This window comes from Cryptomeria japonica, chromosome 2 (assembly GCF_030272615.1).
Source record: "Cryptomeria japonica chromosome 2, Sugi_1.0, whole genome shotgun sequence".
Taxonomy (NCBI): Eukaryota; Viridiplantae; Streptophyta; class Pinopsida; order Cupressales; family Cupressaceae; genus Cryptomeria; species Cryptomeria japonica.
The window spans coordinates 59,852,893-59,866,120 of NC_081406.1; the positions used below are offsets into that span (position 1 = coordinate 59,852,893).

At 36.4% G+C, this 13,228-nt stretch overlaps 1 protein-coding gene across 1 annotated transcript in view; it reads left to right on the forward strand.

Moving 5' to 3' along the window:
- The first annotated feature begins 3,591 nt into the window (after positions 1-3,591).
- Positions 3,592-13,228, forward strand: part of LOC131060515 (uncharacterized) — a 29,286-nt gene continuing 19,649 nt past the window's right edge. The window contains exon 1 of the mRNA XM_057993757.2: positions 3,592-3,961. Coding sequence (XP_057849740.1) covers positions 3,739-3,961 — 223 coding nt within the window. The 5' untranslated portion in view covers positions 3,592-3,738. The remainder of the gene's footprint in view (positions 3,962-13,228) is intronic.

The following is a 13,228-nucleotide window of genomic DNA, read 5'->3' on the forward strand; positions in this document are numbered from 1 at the left end:
GGTTGCAAGTAGGATCGTAGTGTAGTCAATTGATCAAGTCATTAGGGTTTGGTAATGAGGGAAGCATCTCCTTATATAGAAGACACAATAAGAAATGGAGGGATAAGATTGAGAGGTGTAAAAGGAGGTCGGCTATGATTAGAGGGTAGGTAAAAGAAATAATAAAATAATAAAAGGGGTAGGTAGTGTATGAATTAAGAGATGAATGGCATGTGTCATGGGTAGGAAAAGGTTAATGAATTAATTAAATAAATAAATAAAGATTTATTTAATTAATAGAAGAAGTAGGATAATTAAATAAATAAGAATATTTATTTAATTTAGGAAAAAGATAATTTAAATAAATAAATGTATTTATTTAAATGAGAAATAAGGCTAGAAGAGGATAAATGAATTAATTAAATAAATAAAGATTTATTTAATTAATAGAAGAATTAAGCCTAGATAATTAAATAAATAAAATATTTATTTAATTAGACTGGACAATTTTGGGTGTCTACAGGACTCACCTTTTTGGTGTACCATATTCTGTTGTAGAGCCATTTTCAGATGTAGCAATTCTTTTCCTTTCCAAGACCTACTTGTTTTTCTTCCTTTCATGTTTCTTTTGTCTTTTGCACATCAATTCCCCAATGAATCTACATTGATAAATCCTTTTTGCCAAAACCTCCCATACCTGTGGTTCATCGTCTTGCCTTTAGAGTTAGGATTTCTCCAACTCTGATTACTCAGATATCCAATTCTTGCCCTAAGGTAGTTTTCTCTTTGCTTTCGGGTTCCTCCTAACCATTTCAACATGGGTTGCCATGATTTTGCTTCAAATCTAGTTGGATTGAGTCTAGGTTGCGCTCCTCCCTAGTTCCTCCCCTGCCTTTCTTTTGGATCTTGTAATTGCCTCACTGTTCAACTCCTGTCCATCCAATGCCCCTACTCGTAAACCCATTATGGGATATGTCCGTTTCCATCCCTTTCGTTTCTTCACCTAATGTTTTCCTCGATCGGGAGTTCCAAATCTGCTACATCCCCCCATTCTTTGCCTTCCAAGTCTCCTGCTTTTCTTTGCTTGTCAACTCCTTCTCTCACCATTTTTTTTGCATTTTATAATTTTTATATATTTGATTTAAATTTTTATTTTAACTGTGTAAAATAAAATTCCATCATCTCTTTTATAAGTAAGGTTTTTTTTTTTGTTTATCGGTAATTTTGCAGTATATTGATTCACAAAAGAAAAAGATATACAACCATCCAAGGCCACACTAAAGATATGAACATCTGCCCAAACTATCACAGTCCTGACCTACTCTAAAAAATATTCGAAGCTAAAACAAGGAAATAAAACTAGTTATGTGCATCTCTGCACCAAAATATTACAGACATGCCTAAAAAGTCTTTTCAAAACAGAAGTAGGAGAAAATGTAAAAAACACAATGGCCCCATGGCCGCTCACTCGCTATCGCTTTGGTTCGCCTTCTCCTCGTCCGTGATATCTGCTAGTGCTTTTCCCTTTGCAGCTTCACTCTTCATCTTCGGGATGCATTCCAAGCATCCAAAATCTGGGTCACCTTCCAGACTTGCTAGCAATTGGACCGCTCGCCCTTCCTTGAATCTATCTCGCAGATCTCTCCCAACCTCCATTCGCGCCACCACCTTTAGAGCCTTTAATACTTCATCTGTCTTGGTAAGCTTAACACAGAGCTTCATGGCTTCCCAACGAATGCGAGCTCGCTCACGACATTGTTCCTTAATGTGGTTTTCTGGCCCTCGAACAAACGACAGTAGCTCCTCCTCAACGTCTCCCTCCCTAATGTGAATGCCCGTTTGAGGCACAACCCACTCCAAAATGGAGTTGAGGTTGATTAGGTACTCTTCATCTATCAGTTTTGTCAAAGTGAGCCTGATTTTCTCTACCTTCGGCTCGAATTCACATGCCCATGCCATAATTAGGGAATACACCTCCATGTTCGTCCGATAGCGAAAATGGATGTGCGACACCTCCTCACCTAGCATCAGACGCACCACACTCCACAATTTATCCTCCTTGTACCTGAAAAGCCCCTACATTCTTTTCTCCGATACAGTCCCCATAAATGGGACCAATTTCTTCTCGGTTCGCAAAGTGAATTTTGCTTCCATTGGACCTGCACAAATTATTAATGCCAACCTCTACAATGCAAATGACATGAAACCATTTATCAATCAAATTAAATATAGACTCACTACTTCGCTCACGAACCAAAGGAGTTAAGTTCCTCCACCGTCGTTTGAGACAGGTCATAAATGCAAGCACAATGTCATAAAAGGAATAAGATTTCACAATAGATTTGCTGCACTCCGCAATCATCTCTAACAGGTACTTTGCACTCGGCAATTGCCTCATTAATTGCAACGTCTTCAAAAGGATGTACTTGTCATTTCGGGCTTCCTTGCGTGCATGTTGTATGCTTCGAGCTTCTAGGACTGCATTTAAGACCAACTCCACACTCTGCCATTTCCCTTCCACCACTTGGCCAGTTGGCTAGTCATGTCACATCCAATGTTGGAGAGTAGGTCTGCCACTGCATTGGCACCTCGCCTGACATGGGATACCCAAAATTCCTCAAAGAGGTTGAGTTTCTCTCAAATGATCGCCACCCAACGAGATAATTTCCATGATGGAGTATTGCCCTTAGCAATTGCATTGATGACCACCTGGGAATCTCCTTCTAGATGCAACCTTTGGACTTTCATGTTTACGGCCAACTCAGTTGCCATAAGTGCCGCTTGAACCTCTGCTTCATTGTTTGTTCCATCCTGCAATCGACGTGCACCTTTGAAGAGGATAGACCCTTTGTCATTTCTCACAACTACCCCCACACCCGAGGTTCTTGGATTTCCTCTAGATGCCCCATCGAAATTTATTTTTATCCATTCCTTGCTAGGTGGCTCCCATGTAACCTCCTCTTTTTCTAAAGTGGGATTAGCCCTCAGGGACCCATTAACGGGTTGTGTAAGTTTTATTTTATTATTTTAGTAGAGAAATCATTTTTACAGGTTATAATGTTACAAATTTTGCATGTTAATTTTTTAAATTCAAATAAAAAACAAATATATAAAATCTTATAATTGATTAAAAAATTAATTTATTAATAATTAATTAAGATTTCAATAAGTACAATACACAAGTACTAATAATTCTTAAATAAAATCAATCAAATAACTCTTAGCCAAATAAAATTAATTTAAAAAATAAAATAGCTCCAATATATATACATAAATTAAAACATGCCCTACTATATATGTGTCTTAAATAAAAATAAAATAAAAATATTTATAAATAAATGTATCTATAACATAAAATAAAAATATTAATAAAAGAATTTTTCTCTAATAAAAATAATTTTCGTATAAAACAAAATAATTTTAAATTAAATAATTATATTTTCTAAATATATATATATACTTAAGAAATTTAAACTAATTATAAAGTTTCTACATTATTCTTAAAAATTAAATTATACTTAAAATATTTTCTAATCCGAAAAACCAAACAAAAAAACAGAATTAATTAGACAACATAAAATATTATATGTGTTTCCAGATTCCATTTGGAAAAAAAGATCGTAAGCCTAACCAAACAAAAAAACAGAATCAAATGGGTAAGTATTTTAGCTTCCTTTGAAAGGGCATATAACCAGACAATGGCCAAATGTATTCTATTTAAAGGCAAGGTAGTTCCAATTGTTCGCGATAAGTTACAGTATGGCCGTGCGTGCATCTTTTTTCTCTGGGTCTCCAGTTTGCCATAGTACTATTCGTGTGGAACATTCTAGGCTACAATCCGCCCCAATATCATATGCATTTTCCTCCGAATTGGCAGCGCCAAACAAAAAGATAGCCACAAAACTAAAATTTGCCAGATGCAGATCAAGGAGACAACATTGTAGTGCTCGAGCTAGTTATGGCAGCCCTGGAAGCACAGGAGGTACAATCATAGTATCAACAGTTTGCTTGTTTTGTTGGTATGATGTATGTTTGAGATTGTGAGCTCTGGTGGTCGTTTTAAACAGAATTACAACTGTTTATTTATTGACGTGTCTAAATTTAGAAGACCAAAGGTTTGTCTTGTGAGGATTTTGAACATATTAGGCGAAATGCATATGTAGGTTGTCATGAGTACATTCGATAGAGGATACAGTTGGGTCTGGTAACTAGGTGTCAATTTTGTATCTACAAATAAGTGTGAGGATGGGGTATAATTGCTTTGAACATATCACCAAAAAATTTAGTTGGAATCTTGAGTATAATATCAGAAATGGTTCTGTGGGTCGTGGTGGTTAAATTTGTTTGACGATGCTTTTGGATTTGCAAATAAGACATAAGAAGTTTGGGTGTAGTTCGGCTTGTTTGGAAATATCACTTAACATGATTTGTCCATAAACGGGGAATGCAAATTTTGGAGACAGATAAGTACTGTTTTAACAAGGCCTCCTACCTTGAATTGATTAACACGTCTTACCCATTTCAAGGGAATCTTTTAGGTCTGTTAATATAGGTTAGTAATTCGGGGGATTTGTAATGATTGCCATATGATTGTTACCCTATCCTGCTCACGCAAAGGTCTGCTGAGTCAAGCATCAGAGTGCAAGCCATTATGTTAAGATTGTTAGCAACCTTTTCCTCCCTGGTACTAACACTTGCTTTATTGTTCCCCTGTGTGCTTTGTGGATCCCCTTGCCTTGCAGTTGTTATCTTTGTGATAAGTCTTAATTATACGTTTTGTTGAGTCTTGAATTGCTGTGTGATATTGCTCTTGTGGTGAACTTCGCTTTTAATTAATATCTTGGCTCCTCTCCCCTCATCCTTGATGTTAATGGCCATTGCTTACCAGCAACAGAAATTCACGAAAACAGTCTTGATTTTTTCTCATCTTTATGCTGTGCTATCCGCTGCACTGCTTTATAAAAAGGGCTGACAGATCATTATGGTTGGACATTCTTTGTAGTGGAAAATTCCTGGGATGTTGAGAACTTCAAAAATCATTAGGTGATCAGGGAGAGGGGACTTGTAACTCCTTGATCCATGATAGAGTGAGCGGATTTGAGGTTTGAAGTTTAGGTTGCGGCGCATATAGACTTAAAAACCAAAGCAACTGCTTGCTTGCATTTGGCATTTGGCTTAACAATTCTAAACATTTTTATTTTAAGACTCGTGTCTGTCAATTGCTAATTAACGCAAATGTTTTTGAACTACAGTCATGATTATGAGCAGTTCTGAATAGGTTGTGCAGTTCGACAATGTAGGACTGTTATTTGAGAGAATTCTTCATCATATGTTATTTTCTTATGTTTAGTTTTTGGTTTACCACCCATTTAGATAGCTACGATAGGAACAATATGACAGACATCCAGGACAAGGACAATATCCAAAGGAACACAAATGTGATTTGCTAGTACACTTGATTACCATTATCCTTGTGCTAGCCAAATATACATAACATAACAAATCTCATAAAATTCAAGTTTTATCATGAAAAATCTTGATACGTTGGTTGTAACTTCTCAAGTGAATTACAAAAATTCTCTCACGTATTCAAGATCAGTTCTAGAATGTTATGAAATAACTTGCACAAAAGAGGAGGATAATATGAAATATTCTGCCATTACTTAATAATAGCTGAGAATAATAAGCCACTTCAAGGGGGAAAACCTTCAAATATCTCTAATAAGAACACAATTTACAATTTGATATATACTCTACTTATGCCTAGGATATCACCTAGACCGACTTAGATAACAACATATAAGCCCTAGGTCAAATTAAATAACTAAATAAGAATATAATAACGATAATATGACTTAATTAAGAGTTAAGGTAGCCACAAGCCGACTACTCATAACCCTATGCATACTCTAATATTAAGGGTGTAACATGCCCCCTACTTTAGAGAAGCATTGTCCTCAATGCTAATTAAGTGTGGATGCTTTTGAATGAACTCTTCATTCTCCCATGTGGCATCTTCAGTTTGTAAATTCTTCCAGCGGATGAGATACTTTGTGAGTGTTCTAATCCTCAGCTTGTTTGTGCGTGTCTAAAGAATGAACTCTGGTTCCAATATGATTCTTCCTTCTCCATCGAGCTTTTATAATATTGTCTTGTAGGAATATTATGCCCAATTACTTCTTCAAATAGAAAACATGAAAAAGTGGATGTATCTTTGTTGTTGGAGGCAACTCAAACTTGTAGGCGACAATTGCCTATCTTTTGCTTGATTTGGCATGGGCCATAATATTTTTGGGATAACTTCTTGTTCTTTGTCTATTGCTTTAATGACATTTGCTTATAAGTTTAACATACACTCTCGTTTTGTTTTGAAGTGTTGAATAGAAGTAGATGGAGATGCAGAAGATGTTTTTTCAGTAACAATACTTGCAGCAATAAAATAAATTAAACAACTTTGCAAAGTACAATATTCAGGTAAATCTACAACCAGAAATATTTCAGATTTGATTTCAGAACTGAAAAAGTACAAGATATCATCAAAATAAAGACAACCAAAATGACCAAAACACCTCACAATGCCTTTCCTGAAATACCCATAAAGTCTGGAGTTTACAATGTTTGAATCAACAATTAAAACCAGCAACAAGAGCCTCCAAAAATGGACGCCACACCTCCAAAACTGAATTGGCATTAACAAAAACTAGCAATCTGATCTCCAGTCCTAGACACCTCAAATGCAGTAATAATACTCGTCAAAGGGGTTGCTCGAGTCTCCTCCAATCTCGACACCACCCCTAGTGCTTGTACGGCGAGCAAGGAAAGGTTTGGCAGCCAGCAAGAAGATACAACAGCAAATAAAATACTTCAAACTTATTCAAGTCAGCCTCACACAAATCTGCTCCAAAGGTTCTGTGCTCAAAGCTGAATATACAAGCTAACAATGAAGCCTAATTGTGATTTCTGAAGTAGTACCACCACAAAATCTTCAAGATTGGGTTTCTCACTAACATAGAAGATGTTCTTTGCACGGGTTTTCATCCTCACAAAGTCACAGGATGAACAAATTCAACCAGCAAATTTATTCTCCAAAATATCAAAACCCAACGTATCAAAATGAGCTGCAAAACCTTACTTATGAAGCCCTCTAATTCTCACGCCCAAGTAGTGGAGCTTTTTAATTTTGTTTAAAATCTTTATGTCTCCCATAAAGTGGTGTTCATTCCAATATAGTCTTTTATTATATTTGCACTTTAATTTATCACTTGGGTGCCCATATAGTCAATAATTAAATAAATCAATAACGATAAAGTTGAATATTTAATTTAATTTTATAACTTAATCATTATTTTATTTAAATACACTGGACCACCCTATAACCTGAGATATCAACATCCAATGCATCCATTGGCATATCTAAAAATAGAAGTACTGACAGCTGGCTTATTCAATGCCTGGGCTAACTTAGTAGAAATAGGAAAGTATGGAAAAATTGTCCAAAGCCACTCTTATGCAAATCTCAACCACTTAGCTCAAATAAACATCTGTCACTACTAAAAGTTGGATCAAATTGTTATCAAGAGTCCCCTAACACTAACTCATTACCCTACAAGAGCTCGCTGAATAGGCTAACGGGGTCCATCATGTTGAAGTGCTTAAGAAGGGGACATTTTTAATAAGGCTGCAATCTCAAGAAAACCCAATCCTCAATTTCAAAACTCTTTTCACTTGTGTTGGTTAACCTACTGCTTCTTTCGATTTTGCGCCATGGCCTGATTCACCTTGAGTCTTGAAAGTACTTGTTGTTGATGATGCATGTGGTCCTCCATAGCTTGAACTCTTGGTGACACCGTCAATGATGATGTGATGGATGGAGGATGATATCCATATAGTGCCATAAATGGAGTCATTTTTTATGAACTATGGAATAATGCATTATACCACCATTATGCTATTGGTAGCCAATCTATCCATTGAGACTGCTTATCTAAAGTGAAACAATGTTGATACCCTTCCAAACACTTATTAACAACCTTGGTTTGGCCATTAGATTGAGGATGATATGAAGGGCAATGAGCCGGTTGAGTACCCAAACACACGAATAAATCTGTCCAAAAGTTACTAGTCAAGATAGGATCAACAATCATTGACAATAACCGTAGGTGTACCATTTAGCTTTTGTACATTCTCCAAAATTGCTTTAGCTTTTGTACACTATTTGGCACTAATGAGTGAGCTTAGGAACTACTTTCTATATGCAATATCTCTTATCACCAACATTTGTAGGATTTTCGTCTTAGTCTACATGTCAATGGTAAATATATGTATGCCTAAGTAAAATATCACTACCTCTTATGGAGTGACATCACAAGCACTGTATGATTTTGTACACCAAGCAACATTGCTAAGTGATGTGTTTCTTAGATGCCACATTGACTGAAAGATCCCCACTCCAATTTTAACCCAATCTGATCCAAATTAGGAGGTTATGTGCAGTGTTTATTTGCTGATAAGTCTTTGGCCAGCGTATATTTGGATGGGGTTTGATTGTTTTTTGTTTTTGTTTTGATTGGTTTTGAAGTTTTATGCAAGATTCTTGAATATGACATAAAGAGATTGCTGATTTAAACTAATACAATGCATAACACACAAGGAAGGTAAATAAGTAACTGTCATTTGCTTAAAGGTGTAGCGTACATACCATTAACATGAACTCATAAGTCTGATGCAAGTTTCCAGCCCATAGAAATATAGAAATCAGCTCCAATTAATGTCAAAACCCTAAATACATTCTAGGGTTTGAAATCCTTCTACCCAAAATGGAGTGGCTAGGTGAAATGGAGCTGAAAAAAGATGGAAATGACCTCTAAAAGGTCAGCCCTGCAACTGATTGAAGAAAACCTACCCTTTAACTGATAAATCTGCTCAAAGATTCCCAAAAGAGGCTGCCATATGCACACTGAAGCTGGATTTTGATGGAAACTGACACCCGAAGAGATGGGTTTTCGTCCAAATCCCCCAATTCTTCCAAGAGTTGGCGTTCCTGGAAGCCCAAGTTGCTTAAGTTCTCATGCAAGTTGCTGATCTGAAAAATGGAGATGTAAGAATGAGAACAATTGTTATGAAAGTTGCTTTTTATAACTCTCCAAGAAGTTTGACCCATGAGGGAGTCTCTTTTTCAGCCTTTAAAACTTAAAAGTGAGCTTGAGGGTCTATTTTCTCATTGACAATTTGGCCCCTTTTTAAAAACAACTTGAGTTACTAGGTAAGGGGTCACTTTTCACTATTCATCCTTATGTTTTTCAATTACTATTCACTTTCCACTATTCACATAAGACCAACATTAGAATTTCAATTTTAACCATAGATATAACTCCCAAAAACCAACTGAAAGACTTGCGAAGCTCCCAAATTGAATCCCACAACCCCGGGTTGGGTCCCAAACCACCCTGCTGACCTACGGGACCCCGATAGTAGGTCAACCCCATCTAAAATCTGAGAGGACTATGGAGGGAACATTACATTGACTTTTCAATGGAGTATGGTTGTGGGTGAGGCATCAATGCCAAGCTTTAGGATAAATTTTCATCTGAATTTCATTGTCAAGGATGAAGTGCACTAGTTGAGAACGAAACAATCTTTGTATTTCCTCTATTTCCCCAAGGGAAGTAGAGATGCTTGTGGTATCAATCATAACATTAGGCCTAAATTCCATATTCTAATTACCCTTGCCTAATGTCATAGTGCTTGTACTTGCTGCCTCAAGTTATGCAAGTAGAGTCTTTTTAGTGTGACTTTCTTCATTGGATTGACTATTGGAGTTATGAACTAACCACCATTTGCCATTTTGTACTATTTGTTCTAGTCGTTTGATGGCTGCTACTTCTTTTTTGGATGGCATTGAGAGCCATTCCTTGGTTTGGAATTCTACTTGGAAGGCTTATATGGTAGTTTGGTTTGAGACTTAGAATCTTCAGTTGTTGTCTTGACCTTGGCCTTTGCGTCAAACTTGCAAGCAAATCTATAGGCCTCTTTGATTGAACAAATCTGTATGAAACCCATATCTAATTAGATATGTGATCTCAAACCTTACCAATACATCAAAACAAGGCTTTCCTTTGAATCCGAAACACCCACTTTGGACAGCAAAATGTGAAAGTTTTACATATGTTCTTTCATCAATTGATCTTTGCCTTAATGCAACCTAGGGAGCTTGATGTACTAGTCATCATAATTTCCAACAAGGTAGTAGGTTTCTTTGTGTGCTGTTACGAAACCATTCTGTTTGTCTACAAGTGTGTCTAAGTCATCTTCATGTGTTGTGCAGCAGTTATTCTACTATTTTTTATGGATAAAGAAACTTTTAGAAGAGTGAATATAACATTTTCTTGATCAAAGAAATGATTAGCCACCTAGTATGAACAAATTAGGCTAAGCGAATTATCTGGGACATCTGCATCTATTTTGCCTTCAAACATAGCGATGCCTATATTGACTCATACCCTGTATGGATTATGACCACCAAATAGTAGATGTGGATTATAAAGAGTCTGAACTTGCTTGAATAGTAGTGAGAAATGATCAGCAATACTTACTCTTTCATGTGCATGGCATTCTTCCACTTCTTCCCATTGTGCATGCAATGCATCCTCTATCATTTTTTGGAACATATTTTAAGTTGGCATGATGATGATTTGTTTCCCATCCAAGGACATCTAGGAAGATATGATGAAGGGTCAGGAGTCTTGAGCCCTAACTTCCTATATTCAAACCTCGTGTGAGTGGGAATACAAATAGAGACAAAGTTCAAATATACCATTATACAACTTGGAAAATGTATAAAGTGGTGTGCTTTGACACCAGTAATCCTGGGCTGAGGAGAAGACTAGATGGTCAATGTTATCAAATGGATTTAATACGGTTATGTGTGGAAACAATTTATGAATGATAGCGGTTAGCAATATGCAGAGTGCAAATGAATAAGGAAAGCAAATGAAACAATTGGCATGTGTAGAACTGCGATAGCAAAGTTGTATTATGCTAATTCTATACAATATCTATAAGAACAAATGTGTTACGTCTATCTTGTCTTCGTTATCTAACTACAAAGAATGGCTATGTATATTAATATACAAAGAAGGGAGATGTTGTATTGGTTGAACCAAATGGTTTCATATTTGTTACCAAACCATATCACAATTGTTGAAGTCAAGGTAGGACTTGTAATTTGGCACATGGGTGTTGAATAGGATGATCAGATTGTTGACAAAACCTCAAGGGTTGTGGAGCAACACCCAATATTTGTTGTGTGACCTAGTGTCCCGAATTCTTGTGGATCATTATGTTGATGATCTCATTATTACAAACAATACTTCTTCCATCACTGGCAGAGTCAAATTTACTTACTAGATAGGTTTGCCATAGCAAACTTGAATTTGTTGCATTACTTTCTTGGGATCAAGATCACACAGTCTTCTTCTAGGACCACCCTTGCACAACCTAAGTATGCCCTTGACCTCCTTGCACAATTTCACATGGCTGAGTGTAAGCTTCTACCAACTCCCTTTCTATTTGGAGTCAAGCTTGAGGCTACTTGTTCCACTTCACTAGTTGATGCCACATTGTATCACCAACTTGTTGGCAGTTTCATCTGCATGACTCACACTCGCTGAGATACCTCATATAATTGGCTTAGTTTCCTACTTTCTATGGGAGCCTCATGAGCTTCATTGGAAAGCTGCCAAACACATCCTTCATTATGTTTAGGGCACACATAAGTTTGGGATTCCCTATATTAGAGCTATAGGTTTAGATTTAGTTGGATGCACATTTCAAATTAGGCAAGCAATCATGAAGATCTCAAGTCTACTTCCAGCCACAACTTTCATCTTGGTTTTGGCCTTATTTGTTGATAGAGAAAGAAAAAGCATGCAATTGCTCTTTCTTCTACTAAGGTTGAGTTTCAAGGGGGAATCGATGTTGTCACTGAAGCTATTTGGCTTCAAAACATCCTTACCAAGTTTGGTATTCCCTTTCAGAAGCTATCTATCATTTTTTATGATAGCTAGAACATTATCCGAATTCTTGAATATTTTGATTCGTCATCAACTGACCAAACACATTAAGATCCATGTGCATTACATCAAGGAGCAGGTCCTTGACTTGCACTATCGCGCTACTTCGGAGCAGATCACAGATGTCTTTAGTAAACCTTTCACAAAAAGCAAGTTATATCATCCATAAGCTTTGTTAGAGGTGTGGGAGGATATCTCATCATTAATCAAGAGCTTCTTGCCTTTCTCTCTTCTCTCTCTTTAGGGTGGGCGGTGAGGGAATCATTTTGTACATGGGTATCTAACATGGCTAAACATTTGTCAAAACCTATCATTACAAACCTAAGTTTAACTAATGGAGATATGTTGGAATAATTTTCATACTTTACCTTGGACAATACTTTATCCGAAATGTATTATCCAAGGTAACTGTAATACTTTATTCATACTAAGTAGCAAGTGATGTGACATTCTTAATTGGAGGTTTTCGTATGCCACCTCTTTATCAATTCTCGAATGATGGAAGTTAGGTGCTACCTTAAGAGCAACCTTGTCTTTGTGAGATTGAGTGAACTCACTTCTTGATTGGGAGTGATCAAGAGTTAACTTGTGACCTTCTAGATGTGTCACTTCCTTAATTCATGAATTCAAGAGGTCTATATATTTGTATTTCATCCATTGTTTTGCATCTTTGTATGCAGTCCTATATATTTTGGTTGTGATAGTTGCTATTGTAGCTTGATTTTGCTATCTTGACAAAGGCTTGTGTTGGATTTTATTTTGTGCAAATCCCATAAATTATTTTGTTCAGCTTTTGTACATAGTTCAGCCTTGTATATGGTAGCTTGGTTAAATAGCAGCTATAGGTACATGAGAGCATGTGCATTTGCCATTAACATATAATTGTAAATTACTAAATAAATCTGTTTTTCACTAGCACAGTGTGTTTTTGGGACATGAGCACATTGATATCAACAACATGCACTTCGGAAGACATGTTTGATGAATTATCTCAATCGTATATTGGTCAATTATGAGAACAATTTAAATAAATCTGATTTTCACTAGTATAGTGTGTTTTTGAGCCATGGGCACATTGGTATCAACAACATGCAGTTGGGGAGACATGTTTGATGAACTGTCTCAATTGTAGATTGGACAATTATGGAAGCAATTTTGTTATTGGATTTGTTGAATTT